Raw genomic sequence first — 25,945 nt, forward strand, 5'->3', positions numbered from 1 at the left:
AGACACCGAAAGGCAACAGCCATTCAATAACCCAGCAACGTGGGGAGTTCCACCCAGGTAAACTGAGCCGGGGTCACCTCCAGCCCATATCCAGAACGCAAGGTGGCAGCCCACTGCCTTCCTACAAGCGATATCACTGTCTTATGCTTTTAAAGGAGCACTTACAAAATATTTAGAAAATGACCTGCACATATGGAAATCCCAGTACTATGAAATTAGATAGATACAGCAGAAAATTCATGTGTAATAAACTTTCAACATCTCACATTTGCTTTTTTTTTTTTTTATGTTTTGGTAAGAATTATCCTGGAAGTGCCTCAAATAGCCTCAGTGGAGAGAGGCTCAAATGGGGAGAATCCAGACATCCCTTCATCTTCAGTGTTTTGGGATTAGTGGCCTTAGATGCATCTCAGATGACTTCATCAAGAAATAAAGTATCAGAGAAACACTATAGGATCTTGGAATAGAAATTCTTTTCAAAAAGTTGGTTGTTCAACCTAGAATAAGTCATGTTTCAGGTAACCAAATTTAAAAACGGGATTTTTAAAAAATAATAAACTCATGTGTGGTGAAATAGCTTAACTGGCAGGTCTTTTTCACACAAAGGGAAGAGTGGAGACTTATTTCTGAAAGGCTTTCTAGAGAAAGACGAAGACAAAGTGGGTAATTCTGAAACTCTGCAGAAGGGTCTCCAGGAGACCCCACACTACGAGGAGGCTGTTTTGGCTCCATTCTACTGACCTCACGTTCGGAACCCAGGGTAGAGGTGACTTGGCATTTTTACCCAGCATAGTGGATGGTTCTGACTGATGTTAGCCTGATTCACGATGAGCAATTCTGCACTAAATCACACACACACAGTTACTTAGGAAACCAACTTTGAAAAAAATGAGTATATTTCAAGTTATGTATGTATTTTCCATGAGCAGATAGAGCTTAGAGAAAAGAAAGTATTGTTTCTAATTTAGTCCTCCGGCCCAAAGACAAGGAAGAAAACACATGCACAATTCCACTGAATAAACTGGAAATTTCCACTCAATTTTCTTGAAGAAACTAGAAAGCATTTCTAGGGAGACTGCAAATGAGGGACAGTGGCAACACTCATCAGGGGGTGAACTGCTCCATCTTCCTATATCATCTACACTGTCCAGTGGTTGGCAGGGGTCCAAAGAATCCTCCAATTTTTACCACAAAGGTGTTTGGTTTGGCTTTTAGTGCCGGCCTGAATTTGCACGATACTTTGAGTTGCTAGAGTGTATTGATTTCAGGACATCATTTACAAACAGAAAGATTTAGAAAACAGCTTCCGTATTCAAACCCTGACCCTTTAATTCTGTTGCTCTCCTCCACTAACCAACCAAATCTTCATGTTTACATAAACTAGTGAATACACATCTGTTTACAAAACACACTCAATTAGCTAAGCAGAGCCCACCCCACCGTCAGTTTGCCAAATTTCCCTCCCTGAGAGATGTACTGCTCAGTTAGGAGTTTCCACGAGAACAAGACATTTCAGGAGGTTCTACTGAAATCATATCCCTTCTGGTGTCCAATCGGGGAAGACCCTGAAGGGTCAGGGCTCCGGTTGTGGGACAAAGATCCTTTAGTGGTTGTGGGCCACAGAAGACCACTCCACAGTTGGGGAAAGGAGCTTCTGGAGGCCAGGAGCTCAGCCCAGTCCAGGGGGCACCAGCAGAGCACACTCCCATGAGAGAAGCTCAGACTCATCATGGAAGGTTGGCCAGACCTGCCTTAAATAGTAACCCAAAATGCTAATGTAGATGACCTAACTGTTAGTTACACTATAACTACAGTTTCCTTTGAGACCCAGGGAAAGTGGAATTATCAATAAAACTGCTTAACTTAAAATATTAATGGAGCACTTTAGAAACATTCACCGCATGATACAGAAATGAGCTTTGCACTTAAAACACTTCATTATCAACCTCAACACTCAGAACGATTTTCACATGAAGCCCCATCCCAGGGGTGGGGAAGAGGGTGGGGTGGTTATAGGTGTTTCCTATCTGGCATCTGCACATTTGAAAGGAGGGCTTTGAAAATCACTAACCTTCAAAGTCTGCCAACACTTTACAGCGTGTGCCAAGAGAACTACAGCAAGACTGAAGTCCTGACTCACATATTCCTCACCTGCTCTAGCCACATGGGAAACAAGAAACCTGGAGGTCTCTGTTGGTCCGCCTGATACAATGGGGCAAACGTACTGGCACTTTGTCTACAGCTCCTCGTGTTGTTCCCTGTCATTGACACTGATTCAAGAAGAGTGTCTTAGGCAAGCCAAGGAATGGCCAAGAATGCAAACTTACATGCTTTCTGGAGTGGCTTTTAAAGGATAATTAGGAATGAAATGTACCCATTATTTTTTTAAAAAGGACCTCAGAGTTTCTGGTCAAGATGGCAGAGTGGGTCAATGCTGAGCTCACTCCTCTCATGATCACATCAAAATTACAACTAAACTGCAGAACCACCACCACTGAGAATCACCTGAAGTCTGGCTGAACAGAAGTCATACCTCAAACAACATACAGAAGCCACCTTGAGACTGGTAGAAGGGTCAGAGACATGAAATAGCCTGGTCCCACACCCACATGGTTAAAATCAGGAGGGATCTTGGCTGCCAGGTACCCCCTGAGGAGCAAGGGGTCACAGCCCCACCCCAGGCTCCCCAGCCCAGGGTTTCAGTGCCACGGAGAGAAGTTCCCATTTCTTCTGGCTGTGAAAATCAGTGGAGATGCTGGCTACGTGAGCCAGGGGACTACTGGAATCCCAGGCATTTCTCTTAAAGGGACTATGCAAAGATGTACTCACCGACGGAATCACTGGCTCTGAGTTCCAGCACTGGGGCAGCAGTTGGAGAGATGACAGGGACATAGGGTATGTGTGTGTGTGGTGGGGGTGAGGGGGAGGAGGGTGACTGAGTTGTCTGGCTGCAGGGTGAGGACTGGAGGGGCAGCTTTCTCCTGGACAGAAGCTACTGTTCCTTTGTTGAGCCCTCCCCTGTACCAGTGTACAGATGCAGGTGGGCACTACGTCTGAGGCTCCATCAATCCGGCTAATACCATGAGCCCTGCCCTAGTGATTTCCTGAGACTCCACCCCACCCAACTTGTTGGCCCACCTAAGCTGTGTCCAGTGGCTTTTCCATACAAATGGCCTGTCTTGGCTCATGCTACAGACTTTCCCAAAACTTCTCAAAGGTTCACAAGCCCCAAACAAGCAGCATCTGGCTTGAGCATGTCCCACACCTCTTGCTGAGCAGCCCTGAGCCCAGCATTAGGGGCAGTTGGCCTCAGTTTACAGCTTAGCCTTCAAAGCCAGCACAAATGGCACCCATCTGGCAGATCACTTTGTAGCTCATACCAAGTTGCCCTGGGCAGGGCACAGACAGCTGCTGATGTTGGCCTGTAACACAGCCCTTCCCAAGAGGTCCTAGAACTAACATACCTGGTGGCCAGCCTCAGAACACACAAGAGCACCACCCAACCACTCACAAATGACACACTCAAAGGGCACACTGGGCAGGCACCAGAGCCACAATAAAGTGAGTCCTGCTCTGTAGGGTCAGACCCTGCACTACAGCTCCTCCATTGCAGTCATGGCCAGTCCTCACAACCAATCAGCCTGAGGGTCAATCCCACCTACTGATGTGCCCACAGCAATTAAGACTCAACTACAAGAGTAGGGCACACAACCCACACAAGGGACACACCTGGAGCATCTGGTTCAGGTGACCAGGGAGGCTGCACCATGGGCCCCACAGGACACTTACTACATAAGGTGACTCTACTAAGACTGGGAGACATAGCAGCCCTACCTAATACATAGAAACATACACAGGGAGGCAGCCAAAATGGGAGACAAAGGAACATGTCCCAAATAAAAGATCAAAACAAAGCTCCAGATAAAGAACTGAACAAAATGGAGACAAGCAATCTACCAGACGCAGTTCCAAACACTGGTTCTAAGGATGCTCAACGATCTCAGGGAGAACTTCAACAAAGAGATGGGAAGAATAAAAATCGAGATAGAAAACATTAAAAAGAACCACTCCAAAAAAATGAAGAATACATTAGAGGAAATCAACAGAAGATCAGATGAAGCAGAGGACTGAGTCAGAAATTTAGAAGATAAGGGAGCAGAAAACACCTAATCAAAACAGCAAAGAAACCCCCCCAAAAAATGAGGATTGTTTAAGGGACCTCTGGGACAACATCAAGCATACCAACATTTGTACCCAAAGGATACCCAAGGAGGAGAGAACAAGGAATTAAAAACCTCTTTGAAGAAAAAATGATGGAAAACTTTCTTAACCTTGCAAAAGAAATAGACATACAAGCTAGGAAGTGAAGAGAGTCCCAAACAAGATGAACCCAAAAAGGCCCACTTTAAGACACATCATAATTAGAATGGCAAAGATTAAAGACACAGAGAATCTTAAAAGCAGCAAGAGAAAAGCAATCAGTTCTCTATAAGGGAGCTCTCATAAGACTGTCAGATGATTTCTCAACAGAAACTTTGCAGGCCAGAAGGGATTGGCAGGAAATATTCAACATGATAAAAAGCAAGGAACTACAACCAAGACTACTCTACCCAACAAGACTAGCACTTAAAATTGAAGGACAGATAAAGAGCTTACCAGACAAGAAAAAGTTAAAGAAGTTCATCACCACTAAACCAATATTACAAGGAATCTTAAAGGGACTTCTTTAAGAAGAAGAAAAAGATAAAAAAAATCTGAATGATAAAATAGCAATAACTACATATCTATCAACAATTACTTTCAATGGAAATGGGTTTAATGCTCCAATCAAAAGATAGGGGAGCTGAATGGATAAGAACACAAGACCCTTACATATGCTGCCTACAAGAGACTCACTTCAGATCAAAAGACACACACAGCCTGAAAGTAACAGGATGGAAAAAGATAGTTCATTAAAATGAAAATTAGAAAAAAAAGAAGCTGGGGTAGCAATACTTATACCAGATAAAATAGACTTTAAAACAAAGGCTATAAGAAGAAACAAAAAAGGACCCAGTAATCCCACTTATGAGTATTTATCCAAAGAAACCCAACACACTAATTTAAAAAGACATATGCATCTATATGTTCATCGCAGAATTATTTACAATAGCCGAGATATGGAAGCAACCTAAATGCCCATCATGGAAGAATGGATAAAGAGGAGGTGGCACATTTACACAATGGAATATTGCTCAGCCATTAAAAAGAATGAAATCTTACCATTTGTGACAACATGGATGGACTTAGAGGGTATTGTGCTAAGTGAAATAAGTCAGGCAGAGAAAGACAAATACCATATGATTTCACTTATATGTGGAATCTAAAGGACAAAATAAGTGAACAAGCAAAATAGAAACAGAGTCATAGATACAGAGAACAAACTGATGGTTGCCAGATGGGAGAAGAGTTGGGGGGCTGTTTGAAAAAAGTGGATGGATTAAGAAGTACAAATTAGTAGCTACCAAATAGTCATGGGGAGGTAAAGTAAAGCATGGGGGAATATAGTCAATGATATGGTAATAAGCATGTATGATGCCAGGTGGGTAGTGGACTAACTGGGTGATCACCTCATAAATCACATAAATGCCTAACCACCGAGCTACACACCTGAAACTAACATAATATTGTATGTCAACGTAATTGAAAAATAAAGTTATTAAAAAACAAAGACAATGGTTGATGCTTCCTCTGAAATGTAGATGACTTTGCTACTTTTTGCCAGATTATATATATATATATAGTAAAGCTTTTCACCTAACAGATATTACATTGAATTTAAGAAAACTCTAAGAATAATCCATGCCAGGAACAGCCCAAGAAAACTGATCCTTGAGCAACAGGAAAAGCGTCTAATAAACTCAGTAAACGTGTGGAATACAGCTAATACGTGCAAGTAAGCAGAATACAGCTTTCCACAGCTTACCGAGATACATTTCCCATCCGCACGACGTTCATGGACGCCCACCTGCCATTTGCGTTTAGTTTGAATGCTTTGCTCTGGTTGTTGACTGTATACCCAGGGCCTTGGTGGGCAGCTTGGAGCGCTGAAATAAGCCCAGGCCACAGGGTGTCAGAGGAGCGGGGAGGTCGGCTCAGCAGGCCTCGGCCCAGGAAGCAGCCCTGGGGAGGGGAATGAGTGGGCCGACGCTCTGGCCTCAGGCCCACCCACCTCCTTCCCACAGCCCAGCCTCGGCAGCCATGGAAGTAAACACATGGCAGGTGCGCCCTGGATCCAGCGGCGGCTGAGGAATCTGACCTCTGGGACAAATGCCGAGAGACAGACAAAGCCTGTGCACAAATACTATGGAAAATATGCTTTCTTCTGAGACTTCTGGGAACTCAGTACAAGTGGGAAATCAAAGGGCAAGGATGAGCGACGCCCTCGTGTACAGATGCAGCCGGCAGGGAGCTGACCTCTCATCACGTCCTCCCTCCTGGACCGGATGCCGCCCAGACCGTCTGCCGAACCTCCCCAGCTACCAACTCCACAGGCCCCGAGCTTGGCCCCAGAGTGTTCTTGAGGCCCTCGATTCCATCTGGATTCACATCAGGCTTTCACAAAACGTGTCCTCTGAACAAAGAATGTCACAGTGAAGAAACAATCCACTCTGTAAAAATCACAAACCAACACAAGCATGTGTCCACATGCAACCCCGCGTGAGTCACGCTTCCTGAGGTGGAACTTTCTATAAATCTTTTTCAGCTGATGGCCCATCAATCTAGAACTTCGGGTCCCTAAGTAGCATTTAAGTCTTGACAATGGAGAACATCCCTCCACACTGAGGCCAGAAGGGCTGGGGGGACACAACTGTCCCTAGTTGGCTCTCTCACTGTCAGAAGTTCAAAGCAAGGCTGGCCTTGTACTTGTAACCAACAGAAGTTAAAAATAAAACCTACAGAAGGTGCGAGCTGTAGGACCAACGACCCTTTTGGGCTGAGCAAAGAATATACAAACCAACAGGGAAATTCATTTTCATTTTTAAAAAATGAGTGTGTTGAAGCTTTGGAGAAAGTGGCAGATTAAATAAACAGGCAAGAAATTGAAAAGGTTCCCTTCTGTGATGGAAGGGGGGCCAGGGCTATAAACATAGTCGGGTTTGGGGGGAATATCTCTCAGAAGGAAGGAGCCCACCATCCAGGGAGGGGCTCTGAGAGACGTGGGGAGCCCCAGGCCTCTCACAGCACTTCAGCCCACCTATGGCGACAATTGGGCACCATGGTGTCCTGGGAACAGGAGGTCGTTTACTATATCTTGGGCTTGTGAGGTGTGTTCAGGCACCTGGGCATGTCACACACTATTTGGTCTGGAATTTCCCTCTCTAGTATTTTATGCTTTTTATTCCTCTCCCAAATGGTTGTCTTTACCACAATATTGATCGTCCCAGAAATATGTTTCTATGGTGGTAGAAGAAAGTTAGCATGTACAATCCTGAGAAAAATCTGGACACTGTCCAAATACTACTACCTACAAGTTCAATAATGAAATGTCTAGTCTGTGGCACATGATAGCTTCAAGTTGGTCTCTGCAGCTTGTGAGAACATTACAATAGTCACATCTAGCACTTTGGCTTCTGAACCTCAGATGAAGAGGGTATGATAAAAAAACAATGGAAAAAAACTAACTGAACACTCATGAAACTGATTATATCTGAGCCAATCACTTGCTAATAAACCCAAAGGGTTTTTCCCTTTCTGGAGAACTTGTCTGTTCCTACGCGGTGAAAATAATACACTAGCAACAGCACTGGACCAGCTGCCCGCCCGGCACATCTGGGATGCATGACAGTGGGACCGTTAATCGCTGTGGGAAGGATCATTACAGGGCCATCCCAGAGTGGTTATCAACAAGGAAGGCGATTTGAAATGCTAGAAAGACTGTGATAGAGTGCAGAAGCCATCCCACTTCATTCCAGAGGGTCTCTCCACCAGAAAGCCCCCTCTCCACATCCTCCACTGCCCCCAATGACACCGTGGTCCACCCCGCCCTGCCTGGACCCAGGCTGCCATCTCCTGCGGTCATCCAAAGCGCTAGGAAAGAGATATGCGGTTCAGCTCCACGCTTTCTATAAGCACAGGATGCTGTCCAGAAATGCCCTGATCTCCTTTCTTCACTCTTCACACACCTCTCTTCACTTCACCATTTTTACCTCATTTCTGGGGCCAGGTTGCTTCCCCACATCTTCACATTCCTTCACATTCTGATCTCGAATTCCTTCACTGTCCACCTGCATTACGTGGAAAAATCACAGCAGCCGACTTCAGTACCTCTCAAGACACACAAAGTAACTGCTTTTGCCTCCATATTGTTAGGGAATAATCTTTGAGGAAGTTTGAACAGTCTCCTTGGAAGTTTCTAGAACTATAAACTTCCTCCAGCTCTGATTTCCCCACCACTGATATTCCTATTTACTAAAAGGAGACTATCTTTAAGGTGAATAGGAAAAAGTGGGATGTTACTTAACATTATGCAGATAATTCTCATCCTGAATGTTAATATTTTGGTTTTCAAGTTTGCCTCAGTGGTGTTTCAGGATAGAGAGCCTGAGACCTGGGTGCCGGGGCAGGGCTGGCTTGCCTGGTGACACAGTCGGGCTCAGCACGCTGTCGCAAGAGCCTGCTTCCGACTTCCTGCAGGAACGGGACCGTTTTAATCCAGTGTCCTCAAACTCACATGGGGTCTTCTATCAGAAGACCTTTCCGTATAAGTGATTTCCAGCACTGAAAAAGGTCACGTGAGTCTCAGACCCTGGGGAAGTCTGCCTGCCCAGTGGTCTGCTCTGCGTCCGTCACTTCCTGGACAGTGGGACCCCTGGGCTAGGCCTTTCTCCCCATGCTCTAAATTCCCCTCGCACCCCCACCCGGGGCTTCGGCACAGCCCGTGGCCTGCATGTGCCAGCCCCGGATTCCACATCAGTCATCAGAACGCACCTGTGGGCAGTGCTGGACACACGCCTCCCACAGGGCCCACACGCAGAGAGGGCTGGGCCTCGCAGGAACCCTGGCAAGAGGACAGGAGATGACCCGCGCAGCAGAGGCTCTGGGAGCCCCCAAAACAGAGCAAAGGCCACCTGGGAGGGGCCATGGAGCCAGGAGGCCACATCTGGCGGGGAAGAGAGATTTGGTCCCCAGATGCTGGGCAGGTGACACAGCACATTCACCACTCCTTTGCTAAGGTGAGATGTCCCCAAGGACAGTCTGTCATGGCTCAGCGTGAACTCCAAGGCAGGGAGCAGCCTCTGTGACACTGGATAGAACTGGGCCCCTCAGGTACCTGAGGAGCAGCTACATTGGTGGGTTCTGGGGCCCCAAGTCATCAGGCCACTGGAAGGGACCTAAGAGTGAGGGCAGGATATCAGAGGACGAGGGGAGGGGAGGGCACAGTGCTGGTTCTTGCTGGATCTTGGCGAGAACCACCATAAAGGGTCCTGTTTAAGTAAAACTACATGAAGGAAAGAAAGATGAGAAGATGGCAGTCAGTCAGAAGACACTCCTGCGTCTCTGTGCTGAGTGATTTCACTTGTGAGTGTCATACCCGTAAACTACAAATCCCAGCTTTGAGTGAAAAAATCTAGTAGATATAAAACAATGACAGAAACGGAGCCACTGCCTCAGACCTCTGGGTGTTCAAACAGGGCCAATGACCTGTGGCCTGGGCCTAAGCAACACTGTGCCCCAAAGAACTATTTGCGAGGGTGACAAGAAAGCAGATAGTATGACAACCGGACTGATGACGACCGCACTGAAAACTAAAACACTGTTTACAATCAGCGTCACTATGTCATGTTATCTGCACGGAGAGCAGCGCCTTCCTTCTGTGGATGTCACTGTCCCCTCCCCTTCTCATACACACCATCGCCTTTGTCTCCTCATCGGAACATTATTTGGGCTTCTGCCTGAATCAATGCTTCCTGAATCGCTGTTCTGATTGGTCTCAAATAAACACTGTCGCCTCTCACTTTGAAAGGCCTCTTGTTTTAGGTTCACACAGACATGAGTACCTGGTAACACGTGAAGAGTCGGTGTTGCAGGAGTGACAGGGGACTATCCCTAACCCACGGCCTCATTCCCCCCTGGGTGAGTGTTTAGTTTGCCGACTTACTAAATCTGATGACAGACTGTATATCTTCATGTATGTCAGAGAGCTCGTGTCTATTCACACGTTCCTACCAAAATCAGTTCTTCATAATAATGCACGTGTGACACCACAAAAGTTTGGAGGCTGAATTGTTCTTCTCGAAATCTGACCTGAAATATCCCGTTAAACACTGAGCCAACAAAAGAGTGTGGCAGGAAGTTGGGGAAGCTGAGCCCCCACTGGGCCGCACACCTGACGAGACTCCTGGTCCAGGAATCCAGGAGACCCTGGGACCCCGACCAAAATGCAGCCGGAGCCCGGGGCTGAGCTCCTCAGTCGCAAATCTGCACCCACTGTATCTTCCATCTGATCCATCGTGTGGGGAAATCACCCCGCCCCAGCCCATCCGCCATGTGTCCCTGGCACTTCGCTTTATCTCTGCGTCCGATTTCCTCATCTGCAGAGTGGGACGACCAGGGCCCCACTGCAGCGGGGGTCGTGAGGGGCACAGAAGTTTCACCGCAAGCGGGCCCTAAGTGCAGCAAGTAGTACGTTAACTACTATCCCCACGTTGTTAATTATCAACAACTTCCACAACATTGACCTGCTAATTATGCTGCTTCCCACGATATACTTAATAAATTGGCACTTAAATGTTTGAAAGGGAGACTAAAAACATGCCCCAGCTTTCTGTGTCCTTCAGGCAGAGTTGGCATTTATACCAACGCAGGGGTTAGGAGGCTTCCTGGAGGAAGAGCTGGTGTGAGCAGAGGGTAAGGGGCAAACAAATCCCAGGAGCGCCCTGCCAGGCTGTGCCAAAGCAAGCACTTGGCATCACCAGCCTGGAAGGAGCCGAGCGGGAGGTGGACAGGGAGGGGCTGGTAGGCCTGGGTACTTCCATTTGTGCCCCAGGAGCCATGGAGGAAGCGGGTTGACAGGGACAGACGGGGTCACAGGGCATGGTGGTGGAACAGGACGTTGTCCCTTGCAGCACAGAAGACCCAGCTTGGAACTGCTGCAGCTGCCATGAGGGGCACGTCCTAGGATCATGGCCAGGACTGCTGGCACAAGAGCCCGGGACCTCAGGACAGACGGCATCCTGACCCCCAGAGGCACAAGGCCCACGTCCCCCTGGGAGGCCGGCTAAGTGGGCACTAAGTGGCACTGACTGCCAGGCAGTGGGCCGCAGGGAGGCACCCTCCACACGGAGCCGGCGCTGCCCTATCTCTGGGCCATGCCTGCAGGATTCTGCCCTTGCCAGGTAGGTCACTGTGGTCTTTCTGGAACAAGCCCAGGACGCCTGGCTTTGCTAATGCCACCTCAGAGTCTGTCTCACAGGGGTCGACAATGACCCTTCCTAACTGCACTGCAAAGGGCTGCCACACGCTGTGCCGCCAACAGCACCAGGGAAAGGCAGCAGACACGAGGTGAGGGAGCCAAGAAACAAGGGGAAAAAGAAACAGCAGAGGAATGTTCCTGGTAGAATGGGAAAGAGAAGACAAGGAATAAAACTTGGAAAAAACAGTGCTTCCCGTCCACTGGCCGACTGTCCCCCCCCCGGGGCCACACTGGCTTCCAGCAGGATCCTCAGACATGGGGGGCTGTGCTGCCAGGAGGGCAGCCTGAGCACCTGTGCAGGCCCCACGCCCACTCACAAAGGTGTCGTGTCCCCGGGGGTTCTGTCTGCGAGATGACTCCAACCACGCATGTCTGGTTAGAACCTGGCACCCTGCATGTTTACAAGCCATGTGTCCAAGTCACTTTATAATTACAAGGCGCCCCAGAGGCAAAACACGGGATGAAGTAATTGCAGATTCATGTAGATGGCACGAGCACCATTTGTCACCGTTCCACTGTTACCGGCTCCCGAGGTGGCATCGGCACCAGGCACTGTGGTCACTTTGAAGCCTGTTGGGTTCTTACAGTGTGGACGGACTCGCATTTCCACTCAAAATGTTTGAGCACATCCGACCAGACACCCTTGGGTGAGAGTCCAGAGACTCAGGGATCCCGCCAGGTTGTGACAAACAAGACGGAGCGAGGGTGGGGCACATGGCTGTGGCGCTGTCTCTGGGGACTGAGCACAGCAGGCTGGGCCCTGCTTTTCCAAATTCTGTGCTGTGGCCGGAATGAGCAAAACGGGGCGTGATGCAGAAAAGCAGCCGTTTCACGTTCCCATGTGTGCCCCTGGTGGTCAGGTCTCACCTGTTTCTGTTTTGTTTCCTGAGTGCAGCTCCAGCAGGCAGAGATGGGGGGCCAGCTCCCTAACCTGCTGCCTGACAGCCGACCCACTCCCTCCATCCTCGCCCCTCCCGGCCGCCCCGCACCGCGCAAGCTCCCCCACGCTCAGCCGGTGGGCGTGCCCTTTGCCATCACCTGAGGACTCCTCCTATGGGCGCCTCGTGGACACTCCTAAAGCGCTCTCCTTAGCAGCGCTCAGGAGGCTTCTGTCTCATGTCACTGGGACCCAGAGCGTTTTGAAACCCTAGCACTAACGGGAGAATTCGCTCGTAAAGGAAACATGCACCCCAAAGCTTTGATGCCAGGCTGCCAAAAAGGAAGCCACACTTCCAAAAGTCTGCATGTCACTAGCAGCATCAAGACCTGTGACCTGGAGGTCCTGCTAAGGAAGATCAGGGCGTGGGAAGGATGCCCAGGATGCCTGCCAGAGGGTGGCACCAGAGAGCCACCACCAGGAATGGCCACAGCCACGCCGGTTGGGCCATGCCCGCATGCCCCTCCACGCTGCCTCCCACAGCTCACAGCACAGAAATTCGCCCTGGTGACAAGCTGTGACAGCATCCAGGCCACCTCATGCAGGAGTGATGTGTATGGGACAAATGTTCCGTGGTGACTTAGCAGTGCTCAGAAATTATCCCCCGCATCTGACACCCCAAAAGCAGGTGGGGGCTCCGGCTACGCACTGGCTGGGGTCCGGGAAAGTAGGACCGCGTGCCCCTGCCATCAAATGGAGCAGCGAGCAAAGCCACTCCTGAGGGCTGTGCACAGCGTCGTGCTGCCCCAGGAGCCAGCCTGGCCGGGCTCTGACGCCCTGCGGGGCTCCCCTTGGCTGCCTGGCCCACCTCTGCCAGTGGCTCTTCACGCCCCCCCACCCCAGCCCCGCCCCGCCCTCGGGAGCCTCCTCACTCCTCCAGGTGGCTCCCTGCCCACGACGCTCCGGGTCCCCACCCAATACCCAGGGGACACTGCACGGCCCTCACGAGAAGTCCCTTGGTCCCTTCGAGCACAGCCAGACACACTGTGAATGCTGTGTGGTGCTTTTATTTACCTACTTCACTGGTGTTTTTTACCTTTTTTTCCATCAAAGCCCCTTTTTCCACAGGATGGGCATGAAGAAAACCCCAAAAGCAAACTGACAGAGGACGCAGCAGTGACCTGCGTCCGCCCTGGGGCACCGCACCGCTGGGCCAGTGTCCCCACCTGCTGAACTGCAGCTGGAGTTCCCCCCACTCCCTGGGCCATGCTGTCCTGCGGCATTCCAGGAGGCAAGGGCCATCACCTGAGAGCTGGGATCTCGCTGCGACAGACCCACACAGGAGTACTCTGTACAAAAACAGTTCCCAACAGAACTGGGAAAGCCAGAAAGCATTTGGAGTAGAAAGGTGGAAACAAACAAAATTGGGGATTTCTTTTAAAAGGCTGGTTAGAGTTTGGCTCTCAGTCAAGTTCTGGCTTAGTTCACGCGCTCTCCTCAGATGTTTCAGCTGAGGGAGCCCCAGGCCGCCTGGGGCCTCTCACCTGCCCTGCCAATAGGTGACCTGCCTCCCCAGTGTGGGAACGGGGCTGCCACGGCCGGGGGCCTGGCTGGAGGGGTCCCAGGTGCTGCAGAAAGGACTGTGGCCAGCCGGGTCACAGGGACAGGAGGGCTGGGAGTGACCACAAGCACACTGGACACAGGGCAGGAGGCCAGAGGGCGAGAGGGGGAGGGGCAGACAGAGAGATGCAGAGACAGAGATACAGAGACAGAGAGACAGAGTCAGAGAGAGACAAAGACAGAGAAATATTTGCTCCTAATTTTCTACCTTTGTCAATGAAATTCTTTGTCATTTTTTTTGTTAAATTTGGGGGTACAGTAAAAAGAGCAAGGAAGGGATCTGGGTGGAAGGATGGACGTGACAACATACCCCAAGAAGGGACGGCAGGGCCTGGGGGCGCCCTGCGTAACCCACATGCTCTGCACGCATGCACTGCTGTCCCTGCTCCTCAGGCTCCGCCCATGTCTCCTGAGGCGACCTCAGTACACACACGTAGACACGTGGACGTGCGCCTGCCACTGAGGAAACACGGGACTCAAAGCAGCTGGCCTGATTTCCCAGGACCCGAGCGTCCAGGGCCCAGCTGTGGGGCATTGGTGGCGCGGGGCCTCTCACTGCCTGTGCCACAGCCCAGGACTCCAGGAGGCCCAGCAGAAGCCCCTGCCCCAGCACCAACCTGCCAGCTGCCCAAGTCTGCAGGTAACAGCAGGAACAACGAGACAGGCTTGGCTGAGCCAGGACACACGCCTGGCTCTGAAGTCATGGCTGCCTGATGGAAAACTCAGGACCACAGGCGTGGTCCCCCGACCCCCAATAACCTTTACAAATCAGAACCTGGGGGACAACCTGCAGCTATTGCCAGAAATGCACTTTTCTTTGTCACCTGAAAAAGAACACGGAAAAATATGGCAGAAGTGAAGGAGGGTAAAGGAAAGGTGATGTAAATTTGAATGGGGGCCACTAACGATTCTCAAGACTGTCCTTCAGATTTTGGGATACAAAGAAATGTGGATGGTTGTGAGGCCAATGCCAGCCAGGCCAGTCAGACTGTTGCTGAGGGAGCCGGGAGCTGGCATGCCGCCCTCCCGGAGCCCCCCTCCCGTGACACATGTGTGAAGACTCCCTGGGGCACAGCCTCGATCAGAAAGCACACTGTGATCTGCGACTGTCAGTGTTCTTCGGGGGGAAACCCCACCGTGAAATTGGCATGTTTGGGCACCTCCGTCCTGGAGAACTGAAATGAGTGTCACTTTAGCAGCTAGGATAGGTCAGCCACTGCTGCCGCGGAATCGCCTCGCCAAGCGAGACCTGGCAGCTGGAAGCAGAGGGTGTCTCGGCCGGACAGCCCCACCCCACCGAGCTCTGCAGACCTCAGTACACAAAACCAAAGCTCCACTTCAGTGACACAGCACTCCTGCCCCGCAGCTGAGCAATAGCACTGAATTTAACATGCATGGCCCAGACTTCCAGATTAAGGTGCTAGAACATCAAGAAAACAAAAGTGCTCGTTATTTTTAACTCCCTAATTTAGCATCTCTGCATCATGAGTCAGATCTTTAAAACTGGAATGTGGTGCCTGAACTCATGAGAAGTGGCAGACCTGGGGCACTCTCTGTCATCAAGGCGGCCACGCTTTGCTGGTGGTCCTAACCCCAAAGCCCGCCTCCCTGCCCGCCGACCCCCATTCCCAGCGCCGGCCAGGCTGCTCTCGGGCTCCTCCCTGTGGGCGACAGTGGAACAAGGAAAGTTAGGACCCACAGCTTCCACTGGGGACCTGCCTCGGGCCCCACCTGAGCTCAGGCAGCACCACAGGCAGGAGCGATGCCCAGAGTGTGAACAAGGGACCCAGGACTCCACCTGGATTATATCTCTGAATGAAAAGGAAGATCTGTCTTGGCAACTCCCTGCAGGAGATCAATCTTTTAAGAGTGAAGACCTGATTGGCACCAGCCCACGTGGGGAGCCAGCCCAGCGAGAACGGAACGACGTGTATGTTCAGGTCAGAGCTGTTACTCACTTTCCTCACCCCGAGGGGCTTCCAGAAACCCAAAACACATACGCCCATGAAGCACAGACAGCTGCCTGGCAAGGATACCAGAGGACAAATAAGACACACACAAAGCCGGTGCATTCTGCTTGGGGAGCAGGGTGCCGCGTGCAAAGACAATTTAGTTTTTACACGGACGTCTTCATCCCACCCCAGATGCAGTCACCTTGTCACTTGGGAGGACGTGTGTGTCCAGGAGATGGCCTGTGCACATGGCGCTGAGAACAGGGCCTCCCTCCACAGGTGTCAATTACCGCCTTAGCATAAACTTTTTAGAGTATGATTCACAGTAACGAGTACCTGGGAGTCAATATAGCATCTTATGGATGATTTTTAAGTCGTTAACTCTGGGGAGCGTGCAAGGTGGGGGGCAGAGGTAAGCAGGTCTCCTGGGGAGTTTTCACCAGGCAGTGAGTCCAGGCAGCAAATGGAAATTCACCCTGAGCGTCCTCTCCTTGGAGTGAGACCTGGCCTGTCCCTCAGGTGTATTTGGGCCACCCAGGCCCGGGAACGTGGAGCAGGCTCAGACAATGTGCACAAACCGGAAAGGACTGTTCCAGCCTGGGGTAATGGCCTCAGGACATAGATCCAGTCTTAACAGCAATAATACACACCGTTCCACTGTGGGTTCACAAACTTCAAACAACTGCCTGCACAGACTGGCTTGGCGGGGCCTCCAGTTGGAAAGCTACTGAGAAACGTCAGCCTAGCACACACTGGTGCCGTCATGCAGAGTCAGCTCCACGTGTGGGACCACTGCTTCTGAGCTCCTGGTTCTGGGCCTGTGGGCCACATTCGTCCAACAGCGTTGACCAAGCAGCACCCAAGCAGAGCAGGTTCAGAGTGGGGAGGGGGAGCCGGAGGGCCTGCAGGGTTCCTTCAGACATGGGGCTTAGGTGCTGATAACTCACTCACCCCCGACCCCCAGAGTCTTCCAAACACTGGAAGAGAACCAGGGCCTGAGAATAAAGGGGAGGGGGACAAAGGAGGGGTCCTGTCTTCGGACAACCTAGTAATCTTCTTTAAATACCTAAATAAGTGGTCCATGGAAACACACAATGTCAATTCTTAGTGACTCATCAATAACCGAAGTTTTCAAAATTATGTGAATCTCCATCTGCATTGAAACCAGTCCCCGCAGAGAAGTACTCGCAGCGTCTTCCATAGGGGCCGAGAAGAGCCCTCCTGTGACACGTCTTCTGCCATGAACGGCCCTGGAGCTGGGCACGAGGATGGTCCAAGCATCTGTCTTTTAATGTTCAGAACTGCACTCCCCATGTTCCAAAGATCAGAGCCCCCTGGCCCAAACTTCCTTTGGCGTGGGCAGGAGGCAGGGTCCTCCCCTCGCTCTCCTCCTTCTCTCCCTTTTCCCCTCCCCCTGCTTACGGACAAGCACATCTAATGAAAGGAGCAGCGACAGCATGTTGACTGAGGCTCGTGCATGTGGGATGACCGGGAGGAAAGAGGAGGACTTGTGCTGAGAGTGGGGTCCCGGCCAGGACTCAACAGGTACACCCTGTGTCTGCTTTGACCCATCCGTTCCACTGCAAAGCACGTAACGGTCACTCGTGAAACAGGTATATTAAAACACTCAACTGTGAGATGACAGTGTGATGGGACGCGAGACACAGCACCGCACTGCATTAGAGTTGCTGGCACTTCGCAGAAGGCAGCAGCCAGGGCTGTCCATACCTGGAACACACCCTGTCTGGACCCCAAAGCCCCCAAACTGGCTACAGATTTCCAAACACCATCATTTGATAGTCTTGACCTTGCCATATGGCAGGACACGACCTTCTTTTTTTCAAAGATCATTATTTTAAAATTACTCTTAAGCGTACTGTTTGTTGTTTTAAATTCTTCATTGCACAGACCCAAGGCCTATGTGGAATGAACGTACAACTGAAAAGAGACAATGCACTAAATTCTGCTCTAATACCATTATTCAAATCTCTTGAATTGTTTTTAAAATTATTAATATGAGTATATATGGAATTGATTTCTTATTTTGTAACTTCTATTTCATATTTTAAAGTGATTCGTTCTTATCAATGGGGCAGCTGTATCTTATGAAGTCTTTTTCATTTCAATTTGATTTCAAGTATAAGGAAGGGTATAAGAGTGACTTCTGAAACCGAGGAAAGTTACAGAGTGGTTCTGTGACATTTCTTTTGATCTGTATATTTTCCCTCAACTTTCTAAAACAATTATGGTAGCATAAGAAAAGTGCAAGTGTGTGAATGCAATTCACATATATAGAGAGATTAATCTGTGCGTCAGTTAATGTTAGTACTCAGAAAACCAGAACAAGCTACAGTGAAGAAAAGGCAAGTCCATGTTCACTTCTGAAGATGGGCTAAAAACGTGACTACACGTGAACAAAGAGAGGGAGGAAAAGGGTAATTAGAGGGAAGAGGCGGAACACTGGGGTTAGATTTTGAGCTGTCATTAGAGCAACACCACCAAACCCAATCGGAGTTCTAATGGAACTGGAAGAGTTGGGGAGCGTGTCTGCCCAACACAGAGGCTTGGTTAAAGGAATCACACATCTTGCCATCCTAGAACTGAAATGTACCCTGAAAAATTAAGATCATCAGCCTACCCACTCAGTAATGCACCTTCCATTACTGCCCAGACAGCTAGAAAATCCTTTCTCCGTCAACATCAACATGTAGCTCCCTCGTAGAAAGAGGTCACTGCTTTTGGGACAGCTCGTGTGGCCTCGGCCACACAAGAAGAGCCAGCATTAGTGTTGTCCTGGCCCCACTGGTGTCAGGTGTCTCCTCTCCTGCTGCTCCTGAAAGATGTGGGGTGGGGGGGCACTCTCAGCCACCAAGAGGGTCCCCAAATTCATCTCCATATGGTCTTCATGGGAGAGAATCCACAGGAGTCTGCCCGTGTGATGTTTCACGCATCACAAAGGGCCTCCACGCCATTTTCTGGGCACGAAGCTTCTTCCCAGGAAGTAACGTCTTGGCCTGGTCTGGGAAATGCCCACCTTCTGTTTCGCTCTGCGGGGCTGGGCTGGGATGGACCTGCCCAGGGCCGGCAAGGTGATGGGAAGTCCCAGCAAGGATATCCGCTGTATACAACTGCGCTCATCTCGTGGGGGTGGGAGGACTTCATGACCGGACAGAGCAGAAGATAAACAAAAACACCCAATTTGGACAAGGTCAACCTATGTACTGTGGCATTTTGGGCGAAGAAACTGATGAGCTTGTTCTTCAAGAAACCCAGCCACCTTGAGAACATCCAGAACAGAGTGGCCCTCACAGACTGGCCACTCACTCAAGTGTTCGAGCGGTGATCACACAGCCGCAGACCTCTGTTTACCCAACACCCTCCACGCTATGGTAAGTGCGTTATCACTGACGACTGCCAGCAACCTCAAATGTTAAGAGCTGGCTTACCCCTAAATAGACTAATCTGCCATAGGCACGGGGCTTGCTCGTGGAGGGGTCAGTAACACGATGCTGGAGATACAGTGACAGCAGTGCCCCTCCCCCCCACCACAGCAAGAAGCCACCAGGACAGGGCTCGGCAGAGGGGGACAGACAGATGCTTTGAGAGGAAAGGCTATAGGGAACAGAAACTACCAAAACCCCTTCCGGAATTTCAGCCGTTCCTAACATGGAAAGGGCAGTATCCACGGTCAGAGTACTGGTGAGAAGAGAAGTCGCGGGAACGAGTGTAATGGGAATGGGCAGAAGTACAGAAGAGAAAGAAAACAGATGACCAGGGAAAAGACAAAAGGAAAAAGAAGGAAGATATATATCCAAGGAAGAGCGTTCACTTACTCTACTGACATTTCACCTTCATTTAAATGCCAACTTCATTGGTTACATGCCACATTATGTCACATAATAAAAACCCGAATATAATTGGTTTCAGTAGTCATTCGGAGACTGCCTCCATGTTGAAAATTCTAATTAAATTGGGCCAGATATTACAGTATACAAGTTTCCATTTATAATTTCTTCTTTTTAATCCTGACAATATAAATGTGAGTTGACATTTTTCTTGGTTCTATTCATTAGTGCTTTATTGCAAACCTTTGTTCTTTGATTTTCAGCCTGGCATTACAAAACCACATAATAATGTCTGTTTTTTTGTTTTTCTTTTTCACTTTTAAAATAATTTCTTCTTAGCCCCTATGAAATTAGAAATTCATTTTCTGAAATCTTTCCTCTTGTGGGCTTCAGTAAAATATTCAATAGATTGTTATTCAAACTCTAAAGACGTACAGACATTAATAGTGAAATCTTGTCCCATTACCCACAGCATCAATTGGGGAAACAAAAGTGACAATTCTAGTTTTCTATAAATTAACTCAGGTTTTTTTTCTTAGTGTTTTCCCTCTAATTCCAAGATCCCACTGGAAATTCATCATTCTAAGTCAGCCTTGTATGTGTGGAATAGGGTATCTTTTAATTCAAAATTACATAACGATTATCCTTGCCTAACGGGTAACACTGGCAATCTTAATAGCATTCTAAACCCCTGGCTCATTGTGAAGGCTGATTTTGATACAGAATTACCTAGAAATCCAACATCTTCTGAACCGTGAAACCTACCACACATCCGTGCCCATTTTCTGCACAAGCCTGTGAGCGCCTGAAGTGGCTCGGAGTATTACTCGTGGTCTTGACTTCAAATCAAAATGAATGTGAGTCCTCCAGATGTTTGGGTTTTCAGTCACCACGTAAATGGGTTTCTAGGTTGGAAAATCTTGATTGTGTTTGGTGTCCTCCCCATCACCCCCTCAGTGGCCCATCTCTTGCTGATGAATGAAAGGCTGCCTTCCAGGACGTCCAACAGTGGGAGAGGAGAACCCATAATTACTCCTCAGACACCCGACATTGAGTGAGAACAGCAGCGACACAGGGCAGAACACACTCGCACACAGTCACCCCGGGAAAGGGAAGAGCCCTTTGATATGTGTGTTTCGGCAGAATCACCATGAACTCTTCTCATGGACGTGCCAACAGGGGAACATTCTAAAGTGTGTATCTGACTAAACACTGTTTTCCCATCTCCTCCCCTCTCTTTCAAAGCAAATGAATACATACAGGGCAGAAAACAGCTGTTTCTACACTGTGGTTCCAAGGTCCTCAGACCAGCAAGTCCTATGCCCCCTTGCCTCTCCCCCGCTCCACGGGGTCAGACCCTTGTGGGAAAGCGCTAACAGTCAAGCAGTCTGGGCAAAGGTGGTGCAGAATTATAAAGTCCCTAAAAGTGACACAAAAACCTGTGCTGGCACCCCCCCACCAGCCCTCCTCACCCCAAAGGAAGAAAAAAGTTCAGGCTGAGTTTGGAAGCATCTCGATCAGCTTTGTGTGCAGGGCTCTTACAGGGTCTTGGGAATCTCCCGTTTCTTCTCTTAAACGTGGACACAAGAAACGTTTCTAGTTAGGCTGTTATGAGGGTTAAAGGTTGTTGTGAAGCGACACGAAGTGCCCTTAGCCAAGCACGCACAGCACAGTCAGGGCTCACTGGGGCGACCTAGGCGTGAGCCCAGGACAGCACCATCCCTGGCCAGGAGAAAAGGCACGAGAAGGGAAGTGGCTTCACTCTGTGTTTAAGGATGAACGCAGAACCATTTAGTCAGCTCCGAAAGGAGGCAATGGCTCCATCTAAAAGACTTCTGGGAAAGGGGCATGGTTCACCCCATTCCTCACATCCCCTAAGGAAAGCACTCAGGTGTAGGTTTATTGACTGTCAGTCAAATTCCATATGATGGCATCTCTGACAGAGTGGAAGAGTCGCGATCTGTCTGCCCCAGTGATGTATACTGAAATGATTCCCCAGGCTCAGCCATTCTCAGAAATCAAAATTAAGAAGTCAGCCATCCTCACGAAAAATGCAGATAGGCTGGCCTTAGAATGCACCCACTTCCTCCAGGAAGAAGTACCGTGGGTCCAAACTGGAGTGGGTTACACACACATCACACTTAGCAACACGCCCTGCTAACACTGAGGTCTGATCCATGGCCAGGTTGTGCAAAGCCGTCAGAGTCAGAGGAGAAAACACAAAGGGTCTGATGGTGCCATTTCTGAAGAATGACAGTGGTGAAAATTAGAAAAAAATGACTGTCAAGCAAAGTAGATTTTCTTAGTCTCAAACACAAAGTAATGGGGTGATCAAATCCCGTGACACCTTCTGGCAACACTGTGCCCCAAGGACAGGTATGACAAACGTCTGAGCCCCAAAGAGACAGTGACACTGCCTGTTTCTTGGTGAGAAGAACTTCAGGGAACAAAGAGAATCACATCTTTCCCATTGGCGCGTCCACTCTACACCACTTAGCTCGGCTGGGCTCATCCACACACCAAGAGCGAAGCGGTGTGCTCTCAGCACCGTGACAGGTGGCAAGACCACGGAGCCACATGCACCTGACGGCACAGCAGCAGGCAGGATGGCACTCCCAGGATTTCAGACCATCTCACGTGGACCCGCCGTGGGTGCCTGAGGGATGATGCTGATCGGAGAACTGACGTGTACCGGGCATATTGAGGCTTATCTTTAATCCTCACATGTGCTAACCAGGTATTGTTACTTTCTGCCCACTCACTGTAGAAGACACACAGCCATCACTCCAGCCTCTCAGCCACTCACGCTGCCTCTCTGGTTTATTCAAGAGCACATGTGAATCCTGCAGAGAGAAAGCCATTCCTGTCCACACCAGGGATCCCAAATACTCCAAAGTGATCTGAAGAGACATGAGGAGCACGGAAAGACCCAGCACCGCTCACGTTTCCTCGAGGCCCTTCAGAAAGCCTCCTAATGTCCTCGAGTGGGGGCGGGGTGGGAAGCAGTCTGCCAAAATATTTTACAGCTTTAAACTTTTCTCCTGGATGCAAAAGCAACACGGCATTTTATTTGCAAATGTGATTTTCAGGCCAAACGTTTTCTGGAGCCGTGCAGTGCAAGGCACACCGCGAGTGGCACACATCCAGTCCCTTCCCCACAGAAGTCCCACGTGCGGCTGGCAGCCCCGGAGACCCTGGGAGTCAGCTCGGGAAGGCACAGGACCAGAGGTTTAAAGCAAATGGTTAAATTAGAAGAGGGGAGGGGAGAGAAGAAAAGAATCTACAGAGATTTAAATTGTTCCAATAACTAACCACATGGATTCTGCTTTTCCTCAGAGGGACCACCCGGCTGAGGCTCCCCCGAGGACAGCGAGCAGATGACAGTCTGCTTTTTGTACTTCCAGAAAATCCGTGGCAGCTGTGGAAAGAAACACGAGGGTCTCGTTCTGAGAATTGGTCTGTCCCTAGATCTTCTTTATTGCACTGTAGGGGCAAGTGTGTGCATGTGTGTGTGTGCATGCACTTCTGAGTGTGTGTGTGTGCGTGTGTGCGTGAACCTCTGAGTGTGTGTGTGCGCCTGTGTGTGCCTGTGTGTGTGTGTGTGCATGCTTTCTGAGTGTGTGTGTGCGTGCATGTGTGCCTGTGTGTGCATGCACACGTGGGCCTCTGAGTGTGTGTGTGCGCGTGTGCGCATGCGCCTCTGAGTGTGTATGTGTGTGTGTGCCTGAGTGTGCGTGCATGTGTGTGTGAACCTCTGAGTGTGTGTGCGGCTGTGCGTGCCTGAGTGTGCGTGTGTGTGCGTGCGCCTCTGAGTGTGTTTGCATACGTGCCTGTGTGTGCGTGCACATGTGCGTCTCTGAGTGTGTGTGTGCGTGTGTGTATGCACCTCTGAGTGTGTGTATGTGTGTGTGTGCACGTGCACCTCGGAGTATGTGTGTGTGTGTGCGCGTGTGTGCGTGCACCTCTGAATATGTGTGTGTGCATGTGTGTGTGCCTCTGAGTATGTGTGTGTGTGCATGTGTGTGCGCCTTGAGTGTGTGTGTGTGCACGTGCGCTCTGAGTGTGTGTGTGTGTGCATGTGTGCATGCACCTCTGAGTGTGTGTACATTTGTGCGTGCACCTCTGAGTGTGTGTGTGTGTGCCCACGTGCTCCTCTAAGTATGTGTGTGTGCGTGTGCACACGTGAGCCTCTGAGTGTGTGTGCATGTGCACACCTGTGTGTGTATGTAGAGATGGGTACACATATGAACACACGCCGTAAATGTCTGATGGGCCCCTCTGGGGAGATAACAGTTCTGCAGGGAAAGCAGGGCCTGCGAAAGTTAGCAGTTTCTAATCTACAAGTCATTGCAGACACAAGGCAGGGACCCCAGGACGGCTCCAGAAGAATTTTAAGTATGAACCATGAACTCACCAACTCCTTCCCCCTCTTACTGCTTTAAAAAAAAAAAAGGAAGAAAGAAAAGACTCAAAGGAGTGCTTCAAATTTGCTGAAAAGCAGAACCGGACCACAGCTCATTTCAACCGCCTATTTTCGATACAATAAACGCCTTCAGGACAAGTCCCTGGCCACTTAAAAGCGTCTCTCCACCAGAGGTGTTCGCTCTACCTTCGTGTTTTCTCAAGCACTTGTTCAAAAACACATTTAAGTGGAATGTTTTCGTTTCTGCAGATTGCATTAATTATGGGTTTGCAAACACTGCAAGCCCACGAGGTCTGCCCGAGCTGGGGGCTGCAGACGCGGCCTGGGCCAGCGGCCGGTGGCTTGGCGCAGCCCCTGGACATAGCTCCGCGCTTGGCACCGCGCGCCTCGCCGGCCAAGGCCGTTACAAGTCGCAGCTAGAAAAACACACAGCGGTCAACCGCAGTGACCCACGCGCTGGGGCGCGCGCCGGCCTGCGCGCAGCACGGGCCGGAGAGGAGCCGAGGGCAACGCGGCCACAGGGCCAGCAGGCGCCTGCGCCCTCCCATTTCTGCCGCTTACACGAGTGACAAATGCCCCTTATTTGTAATGGCATCTGCTTTCCCTAACGCTGCTGAGGGAGGGTCTCGGGGGAAGTCAGGCGAACCTTGAGGGCCCTGAGCCGTCCCACCACTTCGCCCGGCGAGCGCACGCGTGGGGAGCCGGCGGGTCAGCGGGCAGTGGGTACCCAGTCCTGGCGGGGCCGCCTCGGACGTCCGCAGAGAGGTGCAGGCGTCCCCAGACCTCGTCCCCGCGCGGGGACCCCCGCCCGCCGCCGCCGGAGGCCGTCCGGAGGCTGGCACGCCACGTCCCGCGCGGGTCCCACCTGCCAGGCCCCGCCAGGGAGGAGGCGCCACCTCCTCGGGGACCACCTGCTCTCCGCGCCGCGCCCGGCGCAGGCACCGCGCGGGACTCACCGTGAGAGCCGAGAACTTCTGCGCGGGCGCCGGAGGGAGCAGCCCCGCGAGCAGCGGCAGCCAGCAGAGCCGGGGCAGCAGCATGGTGCGGGCGGGGCGCGCGGGACACGGGCGGCGGCCGGGAGCCGGCGGAGGGGCTCCCGCGGTCCTCACCCCACGACGCCAGGCGGCCGGACTCGACCAGCTGCCCTCCCCGCACGGAGCGCTGGTCCGCGTCGCTCGCGGCTCCCGGCTGCTGTCAAGCAATCACTGCGGAGCGCCGCGGAGCCGCCTCCCTCCCCACGCCCCCTCCCTCCCCACGCCGCCTCCCTCCCCACGCCCCCTCCCTCCCCACGCCCCCTCCCTCCCCACGCCCCCTCCCTCCCCACGCCCCCTCCCTCCCCACGCCGCCTCCCTCCCCACGCCCCCTCCCTCCCCACGCCGCCTCCCTCCCCACGCCCCCTCCCTCCCCACGCCCCCTCCCTCCCCACGCCCCCTCCCTCCCCACGCCCCCTCCCTCCCCACGCCCCCTCCCTCCCCACGCCGCCTCCCTCCCCACGCCGCCTCCCTCCCCACGCCGCCTCCCTCCCTCCCCACGCCCCCTCCCTCCCCACGCCCCCTCCCTCCCCACGCCCCCTCCCTCCCCACGCCCCCTCCCTCCCCACGCCCCCTCCCTCCCCACGCCGCCTCCTTCCCCACGCCCCCTCCCTCCCTCCCCACGCCCCCTCCCTCCCTCCCCACGCCCCCTCCCTCCCCACGCCCCCTCCCTCCCCACGCCGCCTCCCTCCCCACGCCCCCTCCCTCCCCACGCCCCCTCCCTCCCCACGCCCCCTCCCTC

At 51.3% G+C, this 25,945-nt stretch overlaps 1 protein-coding gene across 2 annotated transcripts in view; it reads right to left on the reverse strand.

Moving 5' to 3' along the window:
- The window catches only part of SMOC2 (SPARC related modular calcium binding 2), a 166,828-nt gene extending 141,442 nt beyond the window's left edge, over window positions 1-25,386 (reverse strand). For both annotated transcript variants that reach the window (XM_081041261.1, XM_081041260.1), the window contains exon 1: window positions 25,129-25,386. In XM_081041261.1, the coding sequence (XP_080897387.1) occupies window positions 25,129-25,212 (84 nt within the window). In that variant the 5' untranslated portion in view covers window positions 25,213-25,386. The remainder of the gene's footprint in view (window positions 1-25,128) is intronic.
- Window positions 25,387-25,945: the final 559 nt, after the last annotated feature.

The sequence above is a fragment of the Rhinolophus hipposideros genome (assembly GCF_964194185.1).
Source record: "Rhinolophus hipposideros genome assembly, chromosome: 3".
NCBI classification, from domain to species: Eukaryota; Metazoa; Chordata; class Mammalia; order Chiroptera; family Rhinolophidae; genus Rhinolophus; species Rhinolophus hipposideros.